The 27,882-nt window shown below is 36.4% G+C and overlaps 1 protein-coding gene across 9 annotated transcripts in view; it reads left to right on the top strand.

The window, feature by feature from the left end:
• Positions 1-27,882, top strand: part of PLEKHA5 (pleckstrin homology domain containing A5) — a 244,116-nt gene that overhangs the window by 167,506 nt on the left and 48,728 nt on the right. For 7 of the 9 annotated variants that reach the window (XR_010411600.1, XM_045873786.3, XM_045873785.3 and 4 more), the window contains 2 exons: positions 1,709-2,174; positions 5,354-5,437. Coding sequence is in view for 8 of the 9 variants with exons in the window: in XM_045873786.3 (XP_045729742.1) it covers positions 1,709-2,174; positions 5,354-5,437 (550 nt within the window). In the remaining variant the exon portion in view is untranslated. Of the gene's footprint in view, positions 1-1,708; positions 2,175-5,353; positions 5,438-8,069; positions 8,190-9,012; positions 9,067-25,724; positions 25,976-27,882 lie in introns of those variants that run through there. The other 2 variants (XM_045873790.3, XM_045873787.3) reach the window with 2 other exon arrangements.

The raw sequence follows: 27,882 nt of genomic DNA, 5'->3' as shown, positions 1-27,882 counted from the left end.
ATTGAAGAGTATGGTCAAGTAACTTACACATTAAATTTTCTGGTCTATGTAATCACCAACCTTTTGGGCATGTTAACATCCAGTAGGAGGCAGCAAAATATTATGCAATTACATATGCACAATTCCAAAATATATTCTTTGTTGAAAATACAGTATACAGAAGAAAAGTATTAACTAAACATTGAAAGAAGAGGTCAGGTAACCTGGGTTTATGGGGCCCCAACTCTCCCACATTTGGTTTATTGAATTACATTTTATATTAGGATATAAATTTATGCCCAATATAGATGCTAGCATAAGATGAATACTTATGATTTAATATTGATCTTTTAAATCTAGATTTTATTGTGGTTACTGTTATTAAAAAGGTTGTGTTAGCATTTAGAATTTGAATTGTAATTACACCTTATGCCTACCTCTGAAGATGGTGGGGAAACACAAATGCTAACTTTATTTAAAATTTTTAATTGATTTTTGAAAATCCTTTTTATTTAATTTATCTACTGGCATGAGGTTAGCAAAAGGATAGTTTTGATAAATTCAGAGCAGTGTTTTTATCACAGTGTCTTTTTAAAAAAATTGTAAACTAAAATTCTACTTTATTCTTTCATTTTAGGAAACTGGAATAATCTTTGCTTAGTAATATGACTAGTGTATCTATATCCAAAAATACGGCATTTTAAAAGAACTTTATTTTGGGCGTCTGGGTGGCTCAGTTGGTTAAGCGACTACCTTCGGCTCAGGTCATGATCCTGGAGTCCCAGGATCAAGTCCCACATCGGGCTCCCTGCTCGGCAGGGAGTCTGCTTCTCCCTCTGACCCTCCCCCCTCTCATGCTCTCTCTCTCTCATTCTCTCTCTCAAATAAATAAATAAAATCTTAAAAAAAAAAAAAAGAACTTTATTTTAGATGCTTAATGTCCATGGGGAAGTTTTAGATTGCTTTAAAAAGCCTCCCACAAATGTTTATACCAAGGTGGAATATTCATTTCTATGCTAGAAACATGTGAAATTCCTGAGATTTACAGTTGTATACCTAAATATTGTTATGTTTGAGTATTTTTGTCTCTGCGTTCAGTTTTGAGCTTTAGCTTCGAGTCATTTTTATTTTTCGAATTAGGAAAAGTTATCAAGGGGAATTTTCTCTTCCAACCACAAATGTACTGATGTACGTCTTCCCAGAAACAGTCATGCTTTCTGAAGGAAGCGTTGCAATGGAGGAATCACATACACCTGTCTTCTGGCTGTGTAGGCTCAGCCCACACCCTTCAGGACTCCATTCCTACACAGTGATCCCACTCACCTGTTCTGGTGAGATGTGTGAAAAGATTCTAGGAGTCTGTTGATATGAAAACAAGATATGGAGACAGACTTGAGATTAGACCTTGGACATTCTTACTAATAAGTATTTTCCCTTTTTTAACCAAACTGTACGTTGTGTGGAATTAATAGTCTTTTATGTAAGTAACAAAGATTTTTTTTTTTACTTAATGTAGTAAATTCATCAAACTGAATTTCATAAAAAGGTTAAAATCTGTTCATTAGTATTTGATATCCCATGTAATATTTTGATCAACTTTTTAAAAGTAAGTCCCGATATATATTTTACTTACCAGAAGGGGGGGGGGGGAATGTACTCTCATTTAGAATCTGGAAAACAACTCTCTTCTTCATTTTTACATTTCAATTATTTTTTTTTTCAATTTTAGAGTAATTTCTTACCAAACATTACCAAGAAATATGCCAAGCCACAGAGCCCAGGTTATGGCGCGCTATCCAGAGGGTTATAGAACACTCCCAAGAAACAGCAAGACCAGGCCTGAGAGTATCTGCAGCATCACCCCCTCCACTCATGACAAAACAGTGGGACCTGGAGCAGAAGAGAAACGGAGGTCAATGAGAGATGACACGATGTGGCAGCTTTACGAGTGGCAGCAGCGCCAGTTTTATAACAAGCAGAGCACCCTCCCTCGTCATGGTACTTTGACCAGTCCTAAAACCATGGTTAATATCTCTGATCAGACAATGCACTCTATTCCCACATCACCTTCCCATGGGTCAATAGCTGCTTATCAGGGATACTCCCCTCAACGAACATACAGATCAGAAGTATCTTCCCCAATCCAGAGAGCAGATGTGACGATAGACCACAGGCACAGGGCCCACCACCCTAAGGTAAGATGTCTGCTCAGCCTGTGCTAACTACTGCTTTGTGGAGGCTGTGTTTTGTTTCTGGCCACACTGTTCCTTCTTTTAAATGTGAAAGACAAGAAAACAGGGAGCAGGTAAGCAAGGCAGCTCTTTTGTTTTAAAAATTAAGCAAAAATAATCTGCAGTATCAGAATCTCACGTATAAAAACCTAAGCTTGTAATGCATCGTCCCTCAAGAGCAAAGAAGTAGCAGATGCTTCATGCATTCTTCTGTGCTGGATAGCATATCTCATCAGCTTTCCATGTACGTTAAGACCACTTGCATATTTATTGGTTCTTCACACACTTGAAAATTCTACACCTGCCCCTTTCCAGCATACCTGTATTCATATATCAGGCTCATCCTGCTCTTTGCTAAGATAAGTGCTAACCTCATCTTCTAATCAGCTGCATATTTGGCTTATTGAAATACCTCCTTAGATGCCCAATTTAATATTAGAATAATAATGCTTACTGGTACATATACTTTTTTTAAAATTAAGATATACATAGAGATCATGTTCTCATTTGTACATGCAGTTGGTTTAAGCATCCATTGCTTAGTAAATTATTTGGAGTGAATTCAGAGTGCTTTGTGTTAGTTAGCTTTTTATAATACTAAAGCGGTCATTTTGATCAGTCAACCTACATGCAGCCATTTCTTTAATGTCTATCCTAAAATGAAAAAGAATTTTTCGGGGCTACTGGGTGGCTCAGTCGTTAAGCGTCTGCCTTCGGCTCAGGTCATGATCCCAGGGTCCTGGGATGGAGCCCCGCATCAGGCTCCCTGCTCTGCGGGAAGCCTGCTTCTCCCTCTCCCACTCCCCCTGCTTGTGTTCCTTCTCTTGCTGTGTCTCTCTCTGTCGAATAAATAAAAATAAAATCTTAAAAAAAAAAATCATTTGAAGAAAAAGAATTTTTCTGTCATTTTCTTTTTAATTCTAAAGAATTTTTTTGCTTTATACCATGTTAAAATGTACCTTTTCTTATCCTTGTGACAGACTGAATCCTTCAGTTATAACACTGCATAAAGTTTATGTTTGACTTTTCCATAAATAAGCATTAGTTAGAAATGAGTAAGTCAATCAGGATTTTTTTTTTTTTTTTTTGGAGGAAGCTTTAGTTTGCCTCACCAAAAAAAAAAAAAGCTCACGTTGAACTCCATGGTAACAAAGTTCGATGTTTTAACACTTTGTATACCCAAAGGCTAAATCAAGTTTGATTAAAAAAAAAAAATTTGTAATAATAGGGCGCCTCAGTGGCTCCGTTGGTTAAACACCCAACTCTTGATTTCGGCTCAGGTCATGATCACAAGGTCCGGAGATCCAGCCCTGTATGGGGCTCTGCACTCAGCATGGAGTCTCTTTGTCCCTCTTCCTCTGTCCCTCCTCCCGTGCATGTGCGCTCTGTCTCAAACAAACAAAATAAAATAAATAGTAACAATATTTAAGACAGATCTGCTGTAATACAATTTATTAGTGTGTGGTTGAAAAGTGTTCTCCTGGTATTAGTATTTTTCATAGTCTTGCTCAAAATTTATCATCTGTTTCAACAACAAATATAAAATGAGTGTGTGCTCTCTATCTAGTTCCCAGTCAACTAATGTCTACTGTTCCTCTTTCCAAAAACTTCTTAAACATTGCCAAAAAGTTTTTTTTCAAACTATCCTGTCATTTTCCTGGGTGTGATCCGTGGTTCCCGAAGTATGTCCATGGATTCCCTGAGGGTTCCTGTGGCCCTTTCAGGGAGTCTATAAATAAGCTCAAAACTATTTTTATAATGGCAGTAAGGCATTATTCATTGTGTTACCATTTTCTAATATCGCAAAAGCAATGGTGGGTATTGGCACCTTAGCATAAATCAAGCGAGTGGCGTGGTCATCGTAGGCTTCACTGCCACATACTTGCAGTAGAAATAAAGTAGCAGTTTCACTTAAAAAACCCTTTGATGAAGCAGTAAAAGATAATTTTATTCCATCTTGACCTTTCATTAATTTTAATATTCTTTGTGATGAAATGGGAAATATGCTTAAGGCATTTCTCTTGCATACCGAAGTACTAAGTAATATTAGGGTTGACTCACAGAAAGAGATTTGTGTGATTGAGTTGCAACTAGCTCCTTTTTTCATGAAACACCATTTTTACTTGAAAGAAAGAATGACAGACAAACTATAGTTGTTCAGACTTGGTATTTGACAGACACTTCTCAAAGTGAAATGTTATCCTGTCACTTCCAGGAAACAACTAACAGTATTTGTCACTGATGACAAATTTGAGCTTTCAGACAAATATTAGAATTTTGGAAATCTTGTATCTGTCACTGTGAGTTTGACAGCGTTCCGGTGCTTCAAGATCAGTGGTGGTATTAACAAATGTGTGTTACTGATATTGTATACTGATATGTGGCAACATCTGCATAACTCACTGAATCAGTATTTTCCACATGACCAGCGTTTGATATTACAGAATCAGAGATGGGTAAAAAATTCATTTAAAGCATAAACACAGGCATACCTTGTTCTATTGCACTTTGCAGATACTGCATTTTTTTTTTTTTTTTTTTTTTTTTTTTTTGCAAATTGAAGGTTTGCACCAACCCGGTATCAAGCAAGTCTGTCAGTGCCATTTTTCCACAGCATTTGCTCACTTTGTGTCTGTGTCACATTTTGGTAATTCTCACAATATTTCAAACCATTTTATTACTGTTTGTTATGGTGACCTGTGATCAGTGATTATGATTCATTGAAAGCTCAGATGATGGTTAGCATTTTTTACAGTAAAGTATCTTTTAATTAAGGTATATACTTTTTTTTGACATAATGCTATTGCCCACTTAATAACAGCATAGTTTAAATATAACTTTCACATGCACTGGGAAACCAAAAATTTCATTTGGCTTGCTTTATTGCAATATTCACTTAATTATACTAGTCAGGGACCGAACCCACAGTTACCTCCTAGGTACGCCTGTAAACCAGTAGGTGTTAACGTAACAGTATGAAAAGTTCATTGATGCAGTTTCAGATACCACTTTGCAACTAACTTTTAATATCTACTTTCTTAAGCAGTAGTAGCAAATTTTAAGTGATATTTTGTAATGGAAACTTCAGATTTCTCATCACTGACACTGACCACAGAATTTGTATTGTACCTTCCTTTTCCTAGCATGTCTATGTGCCTGACAGGAGGTCAATGCCAGCTGGCCTGACTCTACAGTCTATCAGTCCCCAGAGCCTCCAAGGCAAAACGGTGAGTCCAGTATTTGTATTCACCATGTCATGTTTTATGTATGTGCTACACACGATAGCACGTCTCTGACAGAGCTTCTAAGTTTGAATTTTTAGAGGGAGTCCTCCCAAAGAAAAACCATTGCTACTTCTGTGAAAGAGATGCTCATCAGAAGAATTTGGGATCATGTCACCATTTCATTGTCGGGCTGGATACGTCTCCTTAGATGTCTGAATGCCTAAATACAGGATTATATTTTCAAAGTCTGTTGTATAAATTGGGTGGGTTTCTTTACTTCCCTGGATGTTAATTCCCTGGTTCTTAAAACAGAAGTTGGAGTAGTTGATTAGTGGAACAGATCAGATCCAGGCAGGGTGGTGTAGTGTGTGTAGTCCCACTGTGGGCCCCTTAAGAAGTTTCTCCCGTGAATTTTTATATAGATAAACAACTTAAGAAGGGAAAAAACTGATTTACATGTTTATGCAGGGAGATACTATAATAATACACGAGGTGTTAGCAAGTACTTAACCATTATCATTTCATCCTCAGTATTATGTTCAAATTGGGAAGGAGTTCTGTCACCAGGACACTGTTACTCTTCACATTAAAGAGAAAGGACAACTTTTCATTACTTCGTTTAATTTTAATGGCATTCTTTTATCTGTGCTTTAATATCAGTAGGTAGTCTCAGTTCTAGTGAAGATGTGATTTGAGGATCTATACAGTTGTTCATCTTTTAAAATTCCTCTCCTGAAGGAATCAAAACAAATTCATGTTGTATGTGTTTTGCAGACATTGTTTTATTTCCTCTTTCATCCTTTACATGCTTAGATATAAGGAGGATATTCTGGCTTTAAACTACTGGCAGCTTATTTATTAAAGGTTATAAATATTGCTTGATTAAAACTAAAAACTTTTAAATGTTGCAATTTTTAAATATGAGGTTGTTGATCTGACAAAGAAATAGACATAGAGCATTATAGTATTAAGATAATGCTAAGTATCATATTATGAATTTTTATCTTCTGCCTTGCTCCCTCTAGTGGATATTTAGGATAAAATTTACTTATCACCTCCTTTTGTGCAGGTCAAAAATGTGCCTGTTTTTTATTTTGCCTATTATCGGAAACTTACTGGAACCTTTTGTCCTTTTGAAAAACTCTTTATCTTTTTAACTCAGCAAATAATAAACCAGAGTCTCAAGATTCCTTCTTTTGGTATTTCTTTCAAATATCACTCTGGGTCTTAGAATATCCACATGCCTTACACCACCCTGCCTTCTCCTTGGCAAGACCTCAAGAGCTTGATATGGTGGTCATAAGACAGACTGTCCCATAGTCATGAGGTCACCAGATGTGGTTTGCATTAGAGCAAAAACAGCTATTCTTTTCCTGTTGTGAAATTTCTTCAAGTCCCACACATACACGTTCTTTGACTCTTTAGTATAAAAGACTGTTGTCTCATCCATGTAGATAGCTCTTTCTGAAGAATCCCATAGTAACTGTAGTTTACTTCTGATATTCTTCTCACCTGAAGGCAATATTTTTTAATATAATTTCAGATAACAGTTAAAAATTATTTCTGTCCCTCAAAAGCGTTGTATAGAAACACTTTGTATAGAAGCATCATATAGAAAATAAAGAGCAACAGCAAATGAACAGAACAGAAGAGAGCTAGCATTAGCACTGTGGTGTAGGCAAGACCAATCAATCTCAGGAACGCTTTTTGGCCTGGAAGTTTTAAGAGCACACTGTAGCCCTTAGGTGATGAGAGGCTCCCTCTGGCCCATCTGCAGTTTTTAATCATAAGAAAGTTCAGAGAAACACCAAATAATATTTTATGACCTGTAAGACAGCCAGCGACCATACTTTATTGCATTTCTAACAAAGAAAAATATATCAGATTAGCCTGTTAAGGAATGTTATCTCTCCCTTTGAAAATTTATCTCCCTTAGGGATCATAGTAACCAATCAAAAATCAAAAGGTTCTCTGCTTTCCCCAGAGTGTGGGAGGAGGGTTTATATACTCAAGGAACGTTTCTGTTTGTATTAAATGCTGTCTTTTTTTTTTTTTCCTTAAAAAATAAAAACTGATCTTTTGGTCATTTAAAATATCCTGTGAACACACTAACAGAGACATTTAAAAATATAACTGGGAAGCAATTAATAGATCCTGGGTACTGAGTTTAATGATATGAAGATATCATCCAAGTTTTACATGAGTTTTAATTCTTTTTATTTGCCTACTGTTCTCTAAAATAGAGTGTTGGACGTGCAGGTATTGTTCTGTTGCTGTAAAAGTCTTAGGCATCATTTTAAAATATCTTTTAATAATAGCTCTTATGTACAAACCATTATAATGGTTTTCTGGCATTGTGGTTTTTTATACTTAACATTTAAATATTCTCTCTTGAGTTCTGAGAAAATGCCTTAATACACTGTTGTTTCTCTGTATCTTCTGAGTAACACTGTTCCTTCTGTTTCTCTAGATATCTATGCATTTATGTAGGACCTCTCTTCATAGTGCCTCGGCACTATGTTTGATGTCAACCATAAGAGGAAACTTGCCAAGAAATCTTGGTTTAATATCTGTCACTTAAGACAACAATTAATCTGTTTTCCACTGTTTGGATTCTTAAATTGTACTCCTTCAGCCAGAGGAGCTTACGCTGCTGCTAATAAAGCTGAGACGGCAGCAGGCCGAACTGAACAGTGTCCGGGACCATACGCTAGCACAGCTCATGCAGCTGAAACTTGAGGCCCACAGCCCGAAGGTCAGCTATGAAGAGTTTTGTATGTGTCGTCTCCCATTACCACTCACTTTGAGCCACTCATTAATCAGTTTGATCAGTGTTATTGGTGTCGAGCATGAGCCCATGCAATCATTGCAGCGACATTATGATCTCCTGTTGACCCTTTGAGATTTCACTTATACGTCATTAAAGGGAGATGGGGTAGGATGAATTTCTTCCTAGCCTTCCAACCCGCTCACCCACCAGCCAACTTTTGGTCGTGAGATAGGAAACACATACAGACTGCAAAACAGGGTTATCATTCGCCGTATACTATAGCTTCCACATCTGATAAAGCATATTGAAAAATACTATAATTTCCTGGAAAGTAGTAAGTTGAAAATTGATTATACTTGTAATAATACTGCCTTTTAAATGTCAGAGATTAAGTTTAAGATATTTCTTTTGTTCTTGATTAAAAGAATGAACACATGTAAACATTTCTCAAAGGGTTTAATAGCCTCTGGTTATATGAGAAACATCTAAAGAAGTAGTACTATGTCGCAGAAAAGTATTAACATGTAAAACTTGTAACACTGAGTCTGCTAAAGCCATTTGAAGGATTTTTCTGCTTAATATCTTAGCTTCTGTGCATGTCTACTTAATTTCTTATAAAACTAAGTGTAATTTTATAATTTAATATGTCATCGGTACAGTTTACAGGGGAGCATGCCTGTGAAAGTTGTGTACTGTGACATAGTAGGTTGGGGTAAACTACCTGTTTTTCTTATTTCAAAATTGACCTTTTCATGAATTCTATACCCTCTTTCTCTATCCCCTTTGTTTCTTGATTGATGCCTACTAGAATGAAATTCTTTCACATCATCTTCAAAGGAACACCATATATTTGGATCACCAGGTGGGATTTGTAGAATTTTTTTGCTTATAATACCTAATAGAACCTTTGAAATGTAGTACAGTTTTCCAGGCTACTCCGATATTTCATTCATTTAGAGCTAATAGCATGACTTTTTCCAGTGACAGAATAAGATTCTTAACAGGGGGAATTCAGAAATATAAAACAAAACCAAAAAAACAAGTAGAAAGGACAGTTGTGAATGTTAGGGGCGATACAGATACTGGGTCACCAGAAAATTGAGCCTGAATTCTCTAGACTTCCCTTTTCTTATCCCAAGAACACTCATACTCATTAAGGCTTCTCTCCGCTTGGAGCTGACCTAATTAAAGAAATAGGTACCAAGCCATGAATGCCTTGTTGGAAGACCAAGAGGGAACTTCCCAAAGAGAAGTTTAACTGTGGGTGAAAAGTGTGATGGTCATTTTTAATTGTGTAGCTTGGGTCCTTGTTTGCCATCTCCTCCTGGTGTTTGGTCTTTGCTAAGCTGTGTAGAGTCAGTTTTACAGTGGCCCGCTGTTCCTCGAATTACCTCAGTGGTAGCAGTGGGCGTGCATGGTTAGGGTGAATGGCAGTTCATGAATAGGGACTGACACTTCCATATTTTAGTTTTTATGAAACTCTCTCTTAATATTTAATTTTAATTTGATGAGAATTTTTGACATGTTCTTACACAGAATTTCTTCCAGTGAATGCATTTTTTAATCTATATAAATTAAGCCATAACTTTAGTTTGTTTCAAAATGTTCAAACTTGAACATTTTACCAAATGAAAGAGGTTACTATGGAAAAGGATGTAGGACAGATGTTTACATGTTTATAGTTGCCTGCTTCAAATAAAACAATAATGTACTGCTTTAATTTGGTTACATTTAAAGAGGGATTTTGCATTAGGATAACCCTTTAAAAGATGTTCAGTCCTTTTTTTAATTTTTAAAAGAAATATACTTTTCGGGCGCCTGGGTGGCTCAGTTGGTTAAGCGACTGCCTTCAGCTCAGGTCATGATCCCAGGGTCCTGGGATCGAGTCCCGCATCAGGCTCCCTGCTCTGCGGGGAGCCTGCTTCTCTCTCTCCCACTCCTCCTGCTTGTGTTCCCTCTCTCGCTGTGTCTCTCTCTGTCAAATAAATAAATAAAAATCTTTAAAAAAAAAAAAGAAATATACTTTTCTTAATATGTAGTTTATTTATTTTCCCACAACATGTTTTCATCATGATTTTGCCTATGGGGAATGCTTTAGAAATCAGCATTTCATGACTCCAAATTCCAGTCTCCACTCCAGAGACTGGTACTATTGAAATTTAACCACGGTGTTACATTGTGCACTTTGAAAGCAATATAATAAAGACAGGTTAGCCAATGAAATGGTAAACATAAGTCTTCCCTCAAAATGTGACATCGCCAGAAAGCCTCTAAGATAGATGGTAGATAACTTTCATAAAGCTCCTTTGCCTATAAAGCTAGAGATAGTTCTGAAAAATAATGGGATACTACAAAAATTAGGTTTAAAAAGCAAGGATATAAATGCGAATCTGAAGTTATATAGTATCTCTGGAAATAAACCTAGTGGTTCACTGTAATTTGTTACTTACCTCAATAAATCAAAACTGGAATTACAGAGACACAGACCTTTAGAAAATCACAGGGGGCTCCTGGCTGGCTCAGTCAGTGCATGTGACTCTTGATCTCCCAGTTGTGAGTTCAAACCCCAAGTTGGGCATAGAGGTCACTTGAATAAATAAACTTCAAAAAAAAAAAAAAAAACCTGGAAAGTTCAGGTAAATATATTGAAGATACCACCATTGGCTACTAAGATGCTTTTCCTCAACTCCTTTTCCCGGGTTGATCTCTGTTTTTTCCCTTTGCCCAAGAGACCCAGATCCGACTAAAATTTCTGTTCCCCTTGGTCCTCTCTAAGCACGCTCTGCTGAGCCTCTGCTGTTGGAAAGGACCATGTTAATGGTCCTATAGGTGGCTTCCAAAAATCTCAATTTTTCATTGATCCTCTCTACTCCCTCTACACGTCAGCAGAGATTTTGTGGTAATGAAAAGAATTACAGTTATTGTTTGAATGCTTATTTGCATAATCGAAATAAGACTATTTCTGATGGGAAAAAATGGGCCATTTTTAGACTGTAATTAGACAATATATAGAAACAAGGTGGTGGCTTTGCCCAGAAACTCAGATATGCCTAAATATATGTATCCTTAAGGTTTCCTAAAGAAAATCTCTCTTTAAATAAATGAAAATTTTTTTATGGTTTTAAATAATGACATTTAATGTAAATGAAATATTTACTTTTGAACTGTTCTTTATTTTATATCAGTAGTAAGGTTATTAAGTTATATAAAAAATTCTTAATTTTGGGCGCCTGGGTGGCTCAGTTGGTTAAGCGACTGCCTTCGGCTCAGGTCGTGGTCCTGGAGTCCCGGGATCGAGTCCCGCATCGGGCTCCCTGCTCAGCAGGGAGTCTGCTTCTCCCTCTGACCCTCCTCCCTCTCATGCTCTCTGTCTCTCATTCTCTCTGTCTCAAATAAATAAATAAAATCTTAAAAAAAAAAATTCTTAATTTTGAATTTTAATGAAATTTTTTTCATTCATTCAAACATTTCCACCTTAAAAAAAAAAAAAAAAACATTTCCAGCTTCTAATCTTGTTACTGCCAGTAACCTATTTTAGATTAACAAGTCTGTTGTTTTTATTAGCATTATTGGTTGCCTGGTTTATAAACTGATTCACCAGTTTTTATATAGCTACAAATTGAAAAGTAGATTTTAAAATCTGAAAGTCAGAGGAAAAGGCTCCAGTCACATTTTATACTACATATCATACCAAATGAACATATACTAATTAATACCCACTTTCAACGCTTAATTCTCCTAGCTCAAATAAATCATTAGAATAACCTAAGGCCAGCAACAAAATGTAGTCTTTCTCCTACCCCTTGTGAGAAAGTCAAAAGAAAGGTTTTATTGATGGAAATTCTCTTAATTCCTATAATTGTTCATGAAAAATAGAGCCAAGTATAGTCTCTGAATTGCTAGTCTCTGAGTTGCTTCAGAGGTAAATTCATTTCTGGTATTACCAGAATGCTTATAACAAATAAAAAATTAAAATGCCTTCTCTGAAATTCTGAAGATCTACATGTTACACAGTCAATCCAAAAATCTTGACTCCTGGTCCCTGTAGCTTGAGCAATATAATTTGGCTTCTGATTAACCACTGTTTTGAAGATGAGTCCTGTACTGAAGTGTTTTTAACAGTAACAAAAGCTATACTAATTATATGGTAGAATTTTCTTCTACTTTTTGTTTCATTTTGAAGTATACTATTATCGTCTGCTTATGCTTATACAGCCCAGTTAGTAGACTGTTCACAGTCTACATTTATTAAGACCAGCCTAGGTTTATTTGTCATTGTGAATTTTAAGATAGCCTATGAACATACAGTAATCCTAACTGGTTATACTTCATGTACCTCATCCAGGTTCTATTTAGAAAATAAGGGAGTACCTAACTTTCTGGTCAGTCATGAAGGGAAGATGAATAGGAATGGGGAAATGAGAATGTTTCCATTCCTTTATCCATTTTCCTCACCCCGATTTTAGCTCCTCCCTCCCTTTGTTCCTTTCTTCCTCACATGCTTTTTCTAACTCTCCCTACTAGTGAGTAAAAAGGAGCTGCGATAAAATTTAGATGATGTTCTCTTTCTCTTCTTCCTAAAACCTTCCTGCCAGCTTGCCATGTAGGCAGGGATAACAAATGAGATGCTAGGAACTGAGAGATTAGGCAATGAGGAGGTAGGTAGGAATGGACATGAGGATCAAAGAGCTGCCCCCTTGTGGGCAAACTAAACATGTAACAAACCCTCTCCAGCGCCCTGGCTCCTCACCCCCTGGTTTTATTGTAGCACTCCGGTGGCCAACCTCCTCCTTTAAGAATACTTGCTACAGGGGCGCCTGGGTGGCTCAGTTGGTTAAGCGACTGCCTTCAGCTCAGGTCATGATCTCAGGGTCCTGGGATCGAGCCCCGCATCGGGCTCCCTGCTCGGTGGGAAGCCTGCTTCTCCTTCTCCCACTCCCCCTGCTTGTTTTCCCTCTCTAGCTGTCTCCCTCTCTGTCAAATAAATAAATAAAATCTTTAAAAAAAAAAAAAAAATACTTGCTACAGAAAATGGAATTTGACTTCTACATATCCGAGCTTTACTTGCACTGGTACTGCAGCAAGTATTTTTTTCATCTTTCAAATATAAAATTGTAACATTGAATGTGCTTTTACAAATTGCCCTTAAAATTGTGGCATTCTGCCTGTACCCCTCTCCCTTCAGGATTCATCATAATTACTTGTACCAGAAACATTTGCTTGAGAACAGGAAAGGAATCAGCCACATTTGTGTTGGGGATTGCCTCTTCCCCATGTATTCAAAAGTTCTTTGTGAAAAGAATATGCCTCTGTTCCAATAATTAATGAAACTGACTTACCTCCACCCAGCTAGAGCTGTCTCCCCCTGCTAGAACACACTTAAGTCAAGTTTCCGAATATAGCATCAAAGAGTATATTCTTTAACACCAGATACCTAAAGGATCTCATTATCCTCAAATTCTCAGAGAAAAACTGGAAATTTCTCCTGACAAACCAGTTTGCCATAGTACAATAAAAGAAAAATACAGCCCACGCATACCTCTGGTGTTCTTTGGTGTACAAAAATGTTTAAGATTTGCGAGAATCAATAGCTATATCTTTGTCTTATTTGTATGTAATGTATCAGTACATTTTTTTTTTTTAAGTATCCTCAAATGCTTGTGGGGAAGATAAACTCATTTTGGTTTAATATTACCTTTTAAAACATCTTGAAGAGTAAGCTAAACTTCCTAATTTGCAGAAGTTTTGTAGTAGCATTGAGATATCCTTTCAAGGAACTATAATGAAAGAAAACTCTATGTAGACACAATCTGACCACTTTTAAACGTACTTATGCCAAGAGAAATGTAAAAAGGAACAATTAACGGAATGTATGTAATTGGTACTGAAACCATTCAAGGTAAAAATCCAAGAATACTTTTTTGCATTTTGTTCTTTGTGTTCATGAAGGACAGCTTTCCTATAAGGGAAAAAACGCTAACAAGATGATTGAAAAGATTCTTGATGGCTTTCATTGTTCCTGTCAATTCAGCAACTTCATTCTGTGGAGCTATTAAGCAAGATCCCATTTTCTCTAATATTTCAAGGGGTCTTGGAGCTTCTATTTTTAGGGATGATTGAGAGATAATGTTTCTAGGGGATATAGAATAGGCTTTTGGCAAAAGCAAACTAAGGAAACTGGAAAAATTAAAGTATGTTATTTAACATTAATGCTGCTAGTTACATGATACAGAATATCTGTATTTTCTTATGCCTTGCTATTAAGAGCGATCCTTTCTCTCCCTCCCTTATACCTCCTTGTTCCTTTCTTCTTTTTCTGTCTCTCCCTTCCTCTGCATATTTGATCACAGAAGTCGTGGGGAGAGGGGGATAGTACCCAGAAAATTCTTAAGCAGTGTATGACATCATAATGTCATATATAAATAGACAGTGGGTAGATTAGAATTGAAAATTCTGTATGTGTTAACTCTGATCTCTTGGCCTATCCACTGCCTACACATTATTATCATGGTTTTCCTATTTCTTACTAGTAATTAATCTATCACTTTTTGCTGTTTTCACTCATCTTAGCCTTAACTGGGGCAGTTCTCTGGTTTGAGTTTTGTTTTTGTTTTTTAAGCGGGCTCCACACCCAGTGCGGGGCTTGAACTCATGACCCAGAGATCAAGACCTGAACTGAGATTAAGAGTCAGGCACTTGGGGCGCCTGGGTGGCTCAGTTGGTTAAGCGACTGCCTTCGGCTCAGGTCATGATCCTGGAGTCCCTGGATCGAGTCCCGCATCGGGCTTCCTGCTCGGCAGGGAGTCTGCTTCATCCTCTGACCCTATCCCCTCTCAGGTGTTCTCTCTCTCTCTCATTCTCTCTCTCTCAAATAAATAAAAATAAAATCTTTAAAAAAAAAAAAAAAAGAGTCAGGCACTTAACTGACTGAGCCACCCAGGCGTCCCAGAAGTTCTCTGGTTTTTGGTGTTCTCTCATCTAAGCATTCATCTACACATCATTTTACTAGTTGTCTCTTAGTTATTCATCTCTAGCCCCTGGATTTCTCCCAGGAAACAGAGTCTGTGGTGTGGGTGTCCTGGATACGGGCTTGTTCTTGGGAAGTTTACTTTGGGAAGCGATACCAAGGTACAGGAGTAAAGAAAGTGAGCAGGGAAGGAGGGAATATATTATCAACTGCCAGAGGCAACTTGGGCTTCATCTGACTGATACTTGTTGACGAAAGAAGCACTGCAGACTTGCCCAACTGAACAACGGGAGGTGGAGCATTTGTACTGGGAGTACATTTGTACTCCCATCCTCCTTTGGCCAAGGGCTGCCTCAAGACTAACTCTCCAGCATATCGAGGTTATGCATACATGAGCACCTAGTGGGTTCCCATGCACAAAGTGATTGTTGGCTCAGCAAGAGTGGAAATAAAAGATGGGCTAATAGGATGTGGAGAAGGGCACAAAAGGTATCTAAAAGTCCTCACTCTGCCTTTCCAGTTATGTGTTTCTAGTTGCTTGTAGAAATCTGCACTTGGACATTTTGCCTTCAGTACAATCCCAACGTGTCCAAAATTTCAATTGTCATCTTATCCTTCAGTTCCCTGACCAAAAAACTAAAAGCAGAAATGGTTCAAAATATTGTTGACCTTTAACATCATTGGTGTAACATTTATTGAACTCATCATCCTTGGGGAAGAGCTCCCTGGGCTTTGAGAAGGGTCAGGACCTTTACTTTAGCTATTGGCTTAGACCTAGAATTCAAAGTGGTGGTTTAAGCCCTCAAGGGAAAAGAAAAAAGTGAGACCCAGTCTTCTCCTCCAGCTATGGCTGGGAGAACCTGACACCAGTCTTGGATGGTCTGATTGCCTAGAGGATGAAAAGAAAAACCAATGGCAGCCTACCTAGAAGGATCCAAGGTATGACAATTCTGTTGTTCCGCCACTCTAAGCGTGGAAATTATACAAATTTATGAAAACGGAAGAATTAAGTCCAACAGCTTCCTGTAGTTACAGTATGTTCTCCTAATATTTTATCTGCCCAAACCCACCACAATTAAAGTTTAAAATACCATGAAACTCGAAATTAAAGTACGTTAAGAACAGTTTTACTGAAAACAGGAAAATTGTGAGATTCTGTAGAACTATCTGAAGAGGTTATTTTAGCTGAATACACAATATCTGCATGGTGTTTAGTCAGGATAATAGAGGCAATCATAACACCCTTAATTGTACAAATAAGCTCCTCGTTACCATTTAATCACAAAATCTTGGCAAATTAAAAGCACCTGCCACGTTATGTCTTTCGGCTAACTCCAAAAATTTCACAAACTTTTTGCTACAAAATAAGGTCTCTTTGTTTTGTCATTCAAACCCTCACTCCTCTACCACCACCACCCCAACCTGTGAAACACTTCCTACTCTAGAGCCCCTTTTCTCCAGCCAGCAGGTCACTGTTTCTCAATACTCCTTTAAAAGCAATCCCATTCTCTACACCGTGCACCTGTCCAGTACCTGTTCATCCTACAGCTTAAGTAACACTTTACAGTCCAGAGCATTGTCATATACAGTATCCCACCTGGGTGCTTATATATACCCTCTGTAGCATGTGGGCCAGTTAGATTTGTTCCCGTAAGTCAGGTTTAATCCCTTGCCCAAAATCACAAAGCTGGGATGGGTACACTGTATTAAGGAGTTTTCTTTTCCTAAATCTATTTGACTTCCTCCAAAATTAATGGAGTTGTTCTTATATTTTCCTATCTAACAAGATGGGAAAATGAAAACAATTTCCCCACCTCTCCTAAATGCATAATATTTATACAGTTCTATTTTGTATTTACAAAAGCAAATATTTTTGTAGCCCAATGACTGTAGCTTTTGTTTCTATCTCATTTTTATTAATTTTTTCAGAATGTTCATTCAGCAAAGATTTATGGAGCTCAGTGTGTAAGGCAGGAAGTTAGTGCTTACAAAGTAGAATTATTTAATTATTTTCAAAGCCCCGGAAGGAAATAAAGTTGAGCATAAATGCCAAAATCATTTTTAAGATTGACCTAAGAGTTGATTATGTAGTTAAAACATAAGCTGATAAATCTTTAAATTAATGGTAGGAAATCTGCTACTCAGTGCCAGTTGTAACTCAGAATACAATTGCTATTAATAAAACCCAGGTCCTTATGTCTAGGAGATATTTTAACTTTGATTTAAAGCTCAAATATATTTTTAAGCAGATTTACCCACAGACAAAACGAACACCTTTTTTACTAACAGATAATCAGATTTTCACTCTTGGAATGTTTGTCCCTTTAAAATGGTGGGGCACCTGGGTGGCTCAGTCGGTTAAGCAATCTGTCTTCAGCTCAGGGTCCTGGGCTGAGCCCAGGAGAGCCCAGTGCCCCACCTGGGGCTCCTGCTCAGCGGGGAGTCTCCTTCTCCTTCTCCCTCTCCCTGTCCCTCTACCCCTCCCCCACACTCCTTCTCTCTCTCTTGCTCTCTCTCTCTCAAATAAATGCATAAAACCTTTTTAAAAAATTTAAGAATGGCATCGTTAAAATACATGCAAAGAAGAGAAAAATATAACCATATCAAACATCATATCCACAATAATACATTTTTACAAAGTGAATTTTGAGTTCTTTTAATATTTCCGGTTGCCTGTGAATCCCAGGAATAAAGATGGTAGTAGCATCAGATAATAATCTATTCCTTGAAGCTAAAGGAACAGTGGTTAAGAATGAGTTCCTAAATCCTCTTAGTATAGTGGATATTGATATGTAACTTTGCTTTTTCATAGAGCACTAAAATGTCACCTTAGCTCATAAATTATGAAAAAAAAGAATGAGTCATTAAATAAGGAAAATGGTTTAAGCTACTGAAGTAAAAATCAGATCTGTAAAGTTCATCCTGTAGCCAAAAGGATTTTAATTAAAAAAAAAAAAAAAGCTTAAAAGTCCCTTGGTAAAAAGGGGTGAAACTCACTGTGAATAAATTAAATAAGTAAATTGTTTAGAAAGACATTACCTGAGGCTTTCAAAGTTTTCTTCAAACATATCAGAGGTACATATATTTCTCAGAATGGGGGCTCTAAAAATTCAGCAATTTAAATGAGGTTGTGAGTATAGAGATTACCCTCCTTTTTTTCTGCTGGGTTCAGGTTATTTTTATAATGTTTCTCAGTAAGTGGGCCTTATAATCAGTGATCCTGACTGCATCAGCCAGTTTAGAAATGCTTCTGCTTTTTCTTTTAAGGGAATGTCAGATATGTTTGACTCCTATATTAGTGTCCCAATTTGTTGTTCCTTTTTTGATTTTTTGTTTTATCCATCTTTCTCCCTTGAAGAAAGAGAGAAAACATATTATATTGTCTAGCAGCATCTTTTAAAGTACCATTGATTCTTCTGAATATATAGCAATAGTAATATTTTCCCAAAGTTTTACTTTTAGAGAACCTATATAGCATGGACAGTTTATTCAGATTGCTCTAAAATTTTCACAGTAATAGACCTCCATACTTTGCCCCATCAGTTATAAAGAGACTTATTTACATTCCTCTACTTAAAAAGTCACTTCAAATTTCCCTGCTCCCTGTTAAACAATGAGTAGTTTCAATAGGTAGTCATACCCTTCAATCTCAGGTTCCTGGACTTTCAGATGTTCCTAGAGTGAGAGTGGAATGCATTTACATTGTCATTATCTAAATGACCTGTTTATAAAGAACTCCGCATTCCTCAAAGCTTCACCCTAGGCATGTCAAATTCTTTAGCGTTTTAGTCTTGCCACACTTCTTAAGAGTTTATTGATCTAGACGCAGGAGGACATTCTTGAGAAATGAATTCTTCAGTGATTAGGCCATCAGGGGTTTTTGCTATTGTTAAGACAGATTCTCAACCTTAAAAATTCTTTTCCTAAGAAGTCATTAAGAACTCAGGAAAAGCCCATTTTCCATTTAAATAGAAAATGACAGCACAGAAATGGGTCTTCTCATAGGTTATCAGGACAAAAGCTCTGTGGGGTAGATAGGAGTCATCTCAGACTGCTTCTTCCCAAAAAGAAGGAAGCTGTTAGCACAGCATTCAGACTCAAACTCAGTTACAAGACAGAGCTTGACCAAATGTTTTCCCCTTCTGGGAATAAGATCCAGATCAGGGAAAAAATTATATCAAACTTACTTGTCTAGAATTTCTAAGCCTACTGTCTAATATCATAGCCACTAGCCATTTGTGACTATTTAAATTTACATTTAAAATAGTTACATTTTTATAAAAGTATAATTCTTTTCCCCAGTCATACTAGCCACATTTAAAGGGCTGAAGAGTCACATGGCTACAATATTGGACTATACCAATGTAGAACATTTTCATCATCATAGAAAGTTCTATAGGACAACACAGTTCTAGATGATTTATTACATAAACTTTTTAAAGACCAATTAAGCCACTACTTAACCACTTTTTTGTTATGTTAATCACCATACATTACATCATTAGTTTTTGATGTACTGTTCCATGATTCATTGTTTGCGTATAACACCCAATGCTCCATTTTAGTATGTGCCCTCTTTAATACCCATCACTAGGCTAACGCATCACCCCACCCCCCCTCCCCTCTAGAACCCTCAGTTTGTTTCTCAGAGTCCATAGTCTTTCATGGTTCATCTCTCCCTCCGATTTTCCCCCCTTCATTCTTCCCCTCCTGCTATCATCATCTTCTTCTTCTTCTTTATTTTAACATACAATGTATTATTTGTTTCAGAGGTACAGGTCTGTGATTCTACTTAACCACTTCTTATACTTAAAAGAGGATTCAAGAATTAATCTTTTCCAAGGATAAATTATATGAATGATTGTCTTGGCTCTGCTCACTGCTAATCTTTCTCTTTCCTGCCATTTACCCCAAAATTATTCAGGAGCATTTATCTCATGAGTTAGAATATCCTGTTCCTTCTGCATTAGTAGCTGGTCTAATTTCTAAGATAAAGACTTTGAAACTAATATTTAGGAGTTGCTAGATAAATAGAACAACTGGCAGTTGGATTCCTGACACCCCAGGTCCCCCATGATTCTGCTGAGTCCATCAGTATTATTAATAATGAGATTCAGTTGATTTTTTTAAGGGGGTTAATACCTTAACGCTATATTTTATACAAAGATAGTTATTTTAATGGAGATGTAATACTTGCGTTTAGATAATTAGTTTGGAATTTTTCATCTTTTGATATTTGTGCAGATAGCTTGATTAACATTTAGTACTGACTCATCAAGACCTTGAAAAAGTCTTTATTGGGGGACAGTTGAATTAGTCCTCAATTACTTGAGTTAGTGCCAAGATGGGACCATGGTTATCAAGCCTGATTTCCTGTCAGAACTATCAATGGATCTTCAGAAAGACAGAAAGAAAGTACAGTACTCAGGGCCCTGTCTCCCCTATCCCCAGTTAGAATTGCCAAGAGCCCAGCCCTGCCTATGGTTTTAAATGTCCACAGGTGATTTTGTTTGCCCGTCAGGTTTGAGAACCATTGAGGTAGATGGATTTATCACAAGAAACCCCAAAGAAAGAAGTAAAGTCCAGTTTTTCTGAAGTAAAAACACGATCTCGGTGCTTTCTAATCTTTTTCATATATGGCACACAAAGAAAGTGGCGATCTTTGTACAGCACCTTGGCAGGGACTAGAAGTGCAAGCAGCAGCATGTTAGGCCCACTGAGGGCTGAGGTTGTCCCCGTCCCACACACCTGTAATCCATTCCCAGCCCACAGGTGTCAGTTGGGAAGTTCTGCTCAAGGTCCTAGTAAGTATGACCTAGTTACATATGATTGTGTTGAAAAGGCTCTTTGGTGATGGGCTTGTAAGTCAGGATATTTCTGATAGCAACATCAAAGTACACTTTGTGTTCATATTAGCCCAGCATACCTCAAAACTGAGAAAGAGGCTGGAATGAAGTGCCAGACTTTTTAGGCAGTTTGTCTAAACATTTGGACTTAAAAACTTTAAGTAAAAATGTGTGGTTTTGTTGTAAACAAATACATTGACATTACCTAAGTGTATTTCCAAGATATTTCCATTTATGTTTTATTATTATGAAATGATGAGTCTTACTAGTAGCTTTATAATTTATCAGTTGGCTGAAATCTAAATTTATATTACCTGTTACTTCAAACAAGGAATTAAAGTATTTGAAAGTGAAGCATTTAACTCCTTTTCAAGTGAATCACTAAACATTTTCCATGTACTAATTAGTCTTTCTCTTGCTCTGATTCCCTAAAACAAAATACGTCAACTGTTAACATCACTATCATAATACTGTGTAGGATCCTTGTATTCAAATCAGAAGAGAATTATTGGATTTTACTTTAAAGAACTTGAGCATCAAATTCCAACTTGCTCATGGAGCATTATGTATTTTTTATGTCATTATTTACTACTTTAACTGAAAAGCTGTCATAAAGTTTACACAGCCAAAGTCAGATAGAATATGCTGTTTCAATGTAAGTTACAGAAACAAGTTAGTTTTGGGGCGCCTGGGTGGCTCAGTCAGTTAAAAGTCGGCCTTCGGCTCAGGTCATGATCCCAGGGTTCTTGGATGAGCCCTGCATCGGGCTCCCTGCTCAGCAGGGAGCCTGTTTCTCCCTCTCCCGGTCCCCCCGCCCCCCCGGCTTGTGTTTCTCTCTCTGTCAAATAAATAAATAAAATCTTTTTTTAAAAAGTTAGTTTCTAAGTATTAAAATATAGAATATTTGAGAGGTGTTTTAATGAAAGGAACCGCTAGCCTATTTCTAGAATATATTTGGAGATAAAGCAGATCTAGTATTTCCAATTCAATAAATCTGGAAAGAGTGAAAATTCAGTCAGATCAGTGAAATTGTTTAATAGGGACCGAGCTCTCATTGTATTGGATCCTGATTATTACGTTCAGTTTTTAGCTGTTGCACACCACATGCAGAGAGAGCCCCCACATACAGGACCACTCACTTTCAAATCATTAACAGCCCACTACTCAGCTGTACTAACAGCTCTTGGTTAGGTAGATTTGGTACCCTGGGGAGTTCTGAAATGATCCTGCTGCTTCTCCTATCATAGACAGTCTTATCCCATCTGAGTAATTATGGGACTATTATTAGTAAAACGGGATCCCAGGGAATATATGAGCTGAAGAACATACACTGTTATCCAATTATATTTTACTTTAACACTATGAGAACATCATAGTTAGTTCTGCCAAAGGAATCTTTAGACCATCCTGTCACCTTGGTGTTTTAATGACATCAAAGATTCTCGAGGGGCTCATTAAAATTATCTGGGCATCAGGGGGTGCCTGGGTGGCTCAGTCGTTAGGCGTCTGCCTTCGGCCCAGGTCATGATCCCAGGGTCCTGGGATCGAGCCCCGCATCGGGCTCCCTGCTCGGTGAGAAGCCTGCTTCTCCCTCTCCTACTCCCCCTGCTTGTGTTCCCTGTCTCGCTGTGTCTCTCTCTGTCAAATAAATAAATAAAATCTTTTTTAAAAAAATTAAAAATTAAAAAAAACTATCTGGGAATCAGGGTGTCTGTATTCTTTTCAAGTTCCTCAAGTGGTGTGGTTGTGAGTTAAGAACCCTGGTCTAAACTTGAATTTTGATTTCTGAAGTAGTAATAAAGGGGGGGCGGTAATTACAGGATAGTTAACATGTATTTACAAATGTGTTGGGTAGCTTACTTTTTTTTAATTACTTAACATTTTTTTCTAATAAATTTTGGATGTAGATACAGATTCCTAAGACAGAATAAAGGTTTATAAAAACAGTTTTCTGGATCAGGACCTTACTACACTAGACAGCTCTAGTAGGTTTCATCCACTTAATTCCCAGCCTTGAGCATGATATGAACACATGGTGCTAAGATTTTTCTTAGCTTTTCATCACCAAAGAGTATTTGCCAGAGGATATGATTGTTCCATTAATTTTGTTTATTTCATGTTTATATATTTTACTCTTGACTCTTTAGTAACTTTTTTTTTATTAGAAAAGCAGTATCTATTCTGGGGAAAACTTGGGAAATGCAGAAAAGTATAGAGAAAGGAAAAAATAATAATCCACAGTCCCACAATTCAAAATAATTTCTGCTAACATTTTTATTCCTTTGTTGTACTAAATTGTCAGTTTCTAGAGATGACTTCTAATTTTAATACTTAGGATTTAATATGTATGAAATTTTTCATAATGAAAAATAGTCCATTTCAGAAATGATCTCTGAAACACTCTACAGTTTGTATAATTCATTTTTTTTGAAGATTTTATTTATTTGAGAGAGAGAGAGAGAGAGAGAGCATGAGAAGGGGAGGGGTCAGAGGGAGAAGCGGACTCCCTGCAGAGCAGGGAGCCCGATGCGGGACTCGATCCCGGGACTCCAGGATCATGACCTGAGCCGAAGGCAGTAGCTTAACCAACTGAGCCACTCAGGTGCCCTACAGTTTGTATAATTTAAATACTATTTTTACTTTTAGTTTTTCTGTTCCTAGTTAGTTTCTTCTTGGAAAAAAACCCTTCTTGGTGACTCAGTATTTAATAAGCTTTGACATGTAAATTAAACAGACATTTTTAAATCACAAATATGTCATCCCTTTCCACACATGCCTATTTACCCTCTCAAAGTAGTCCACTAAATAAGTCAGGCTTGATTACCCTTGTATAGAAACCATATTGTCCCTTCAAGTAAATTTGCCAGGCTTAGAGTATGAACATTTGTCCTTAATCTGTACTATATTGAAGCTCCACTTAGAGGTGTGAGCCTTATTGACGTAACCATTTGACACAGGGGTCAATTTGTAGTGCCAGATTTCCAAGACTCAGTGGGCAATTTCAGTTTGACCCTGAGTATCATTTACATTTGGATACTCTCTGATCTCCATTATTTCTTAAAACATTCATGTTCCTGACCTCCACCCAATGCAAAAAAATTTGAGTCCAGTATTCTTTTGACTAATTTCCATGGTATGCTGTTGAAAAATAGTAATGATGAGATTGCTTTGAAAATTAAAATTTAAAATGGATAGAGACCTGTGCTTACTTGTGTTATATGAAGTGTGTGTATCAGTACAAATGAGTAAGCCAAAACATAAAAGCAGTTATACTTTATTCCAAGATTCACATTTGACTAAGATAACAAACATTCCCTTAAAACATAGAAGACACTTGAAAACATAAAGAGGTCTTAAATTTCCATGATAAAAGTTTTTTCTCCTAAGGAAAATTTACATCTGTACTTGGCTATTTATAAGTTACTTTCCAACACTGTAAAAAAAAATTGCCCTGAACTGCATATCAACACATCTGTTTCCTGTGTACATGAAATGTCACCTATAAATATGCCTTAGTCCCTTACTGGATAGCATTGCAGGGGAGAAAAAGAAGTTTGAGGTTAACTGATATGCAAATGTTGAGATTTTAAAATAAATTATTTTTTAAAAAATAAATTATTTAGTTTGAATAAAACTTTAAAAAAAAATAAACCAGTCACCAGTTTCTAATTTGACAATCAAAACATTTTATTGACATGAAACATTGGTAACTAGGCTAAAAATAAAATTGTTTAGATGTACGCTTTTCAGGATTTATCTTTTATTTACATTATGCATTTATTAGTCTCAAGATTAGTAAACTTTTATTGTAGATTTAACGCAGTAAACTAGTATTTGTTAACCATAATAAAAATGCTTATTTTCTATAATATGCAGGATGAAAATTATGTAAAGTGTATGTTGCAAATTGCAATTATAAACAGACTTGTCTGCTTACAAATGGTACATCATTGGCCTTTTACTCTCTATATATTATGATGATTCTCTTTTGAATGCTTTAGCTCTTAAGTCCAGGACCTCCTAAAACAAATATTTTTCTAGAGGCAGTAATTAAGTACAACATTAGCTGGAAATGTGAAACATGGTTTCAGCCTTTTTAGGAGCTAGGGAGATACATTGAGTCTTTGCCAAATAAATTTTAGTTTGCATATCCTTGAAATAATTCTACATGTTGTGTTATACTGTGAGAAAATCCAAAACAGTGTATATAGATGTCTATCAAAATTAACCTTAATGAAATATGTGATTACCTAAATGATGAGATATACTGATTATTATATTATAGAATTTTAATATTACAAGAGAACTAATATTTTTCTGATCAGTATACAAAGAACTGAATATCATTTTAAGCTTTTTTACTAAATAAGTAATCAATTAAATGATACCGTTTTCTCCTTTTAAATAGGTTTTCACCCTGTAATTTACTCTTTAAATAAGTCATGATGCTTTATCATCTATTCTAGTATATGTAAGAATATTCATTGACTATATTGAATATATTTATAAAGTAAAACCTAGTTGCAGCAGTATTGCAATTAGTAAGCTTTTCTATAACCTGGGAAGTATTTTACAGCATTTAATACTTGCTTGAAATGGTTTATAGAAGTTAAATCTGTACAACCTTGGGGTAAAATGTAAACAACTGCACTATTAGGAAGATATTAAAGTAGAGGCTATATTTACAGTGTCGTCTTTCAAATCTAGCTATGCTGTAAACTGATGTTTGCTGTATGCTCCTCCTGATTTGAAATAGATGAAAGAAAATGAACCTATTATCACCATGGTTCACACAATGATTGAGAACTCGGCGCTAAGACCCCAACTGTACCAGCAAGTAAGGTCTTGGACAGTGAATGATACTGCTTTATCATCTGCAAAATCCCTCAGTGACAGTTTTGGTTTATCCTCAGAGTTACTCATAACATTAGTGTTTTCTTATTTCATTTTTTGTTTCTGTCTATTTGGAAAAATGCAATTCATCCATGCTTTTTAAGATGCTGCAGTATTCTTAGCATGGCTTTGCTGAACATTTTGCTGTTGAATATTAAGTGTGCCATTTTCCTGAAGTTTTTGTGCAGAGTATTTGATATGTACTTGGAGGTCTGCAGTACATTTGCAAAATTTTTACTAGATTGCCATTAATTTCGATTAACTCTAAAAGCATTAGAACTGATTTCTAGGGAAAAGTTAAAAAATTTTTTTTTTCCTTTTAGGGGCAGCCCCCATCCCACCCTACCCCACCCCACTGTTTTAGGAATAGATAATATTTATATGGGAGTTATTTAAATCTAGTTTCTATACTGTGGTATAGTAAGACCTAAAGATAGCCACTTCTTGACATACTGGGAATATCTTCTCCCTGTAGTCTTAAATTCTTAAGCCATCGTATGCATCATCTTACGTCATTCTTTTCCCTAACTCAAAATATGTACCATGGAGCTGGCTGGCTTTACTTTAGGAGCTTGGTAATCTGCAGATCTGCAAAAGAAGTCATTTTATACATTCCTATCCGATTTTTTTGTATTTCATGGTCTAAATGTTCTTAGCTGTGTGTGTTGCAACATCAGCTTCTTCCACTTCAACACCTTCAAATTACTGTGGCCTATGACCTGTTATAATACTTTAAAATTCATACAGAAGAAGAAAATTAACTAACATGAAAAATGAATGTATTTTTATTAAAATACGAAAAAGCACCTATTTAAAAAAAAAAAAAGAAAAAGCACCTTGAACTCTCTCTGGCTTTACAGGCCTCTGGTTTGCTTTAGTCATCTTGGGATCAGCATCATGGATGGGCCTTGAAACAGTTGGTAGGAGGGTGAGGTTACTCTTACTTCTGAACAAAGTTTTCTATCAATAAAGAAACAAAGTATTAAATATTTAAAGTTAAACAGCTTTACTTTTCAAAAGAAAATGAAATCTTTGTATTTTTATAGTAACCAGATTATAGAACCTTGACACTTCATTCCAAAATTCCACTGCTGAGAACCTTTAGCCCTTGTTCTGGAATTAATACCTTTCTCAGTATCTGAAGCTGTCACTTTATCATTTTATGTAAGGGTAAATGACAAGAGATCAAAGGCATTTTGTTGTAATAGGTTATACTTTCTACTTTTCATATTTTGTATATTTTCATTTGTGGGTTTTCAGTTTGGTTTGGATTGGTTTTCCTTTTTTATATTGATCAGTAATCAGGGTTGATGATGCAGAAGTCACTGCTGATTGAAATTACTCAGTTGCACTAAAAGTTCTAATTGGAATTTTCCAAAAGTGTGATATCGGAGAGTGGTCTTATATACCGGTGTCACTGACCAGACCTATAGATTTATATAAATATATTTCCTCATTATTATATTTCCTTATTAAATATATGAATACTTGAAGGAGAAAAACTAAAATTGTACAAAACAGAAAAATCTGAATGGCTAACATCAGCAGCCATTCCTGGGCGTGAGCTAGGCAACCAATTACCAGGTAATGCGTGTTGACTCTCAGTCCTGTCAAGTTGGGGTGTCTTCAGGCAGTCCTTTTTTAAAAATCAGCCATTAATATAGTACTTAAATAGTACAGGGCACCACTGGTGGATAACAGTGACCTTCAGACACACTTCCCAAACTATATTATTAATTTGCCTAAATTGAAATTAGATCTTATTTTTTTTCTTCAGATTTCCGTTACCGTGTTATGATCCAAAGGAAATCTTCATGGAAGTTTATATTGTACACTCTTACAGTTTGCTTCTGACGTTGTATTACAGTGCTGTGTTATAGGTTCCTGAAATACACCTGAAAATAAGGTGGCACTATCATGTTTTATGACCTGTTATTCTGAATCATAGCCGTTGGGTTTTCTTGCAGGAGAA

Source organism: Mirounga angustirostris, unplaced genomic scaffold (assembly GCF_029215605.1).
Source record: "Mirounga angustirostris isolate CCGP_5_RB_7025 unplaced genomic scaffold, mMirAng1.0.hap1 SCAF_5, whole genome shotgun sequence".
Taxonomy (NCBI): domain Eukaryota; kingdom Metazoa; phylum Chordata; class Mammalia; order Carnivora; family Phocidae; genus Mirounga; species Mirounga angustirostris.
Note: the sequence above shows the minus strand (reverse complement) of the source record. Positions and strands in the feature narration are given on the sequence as shown.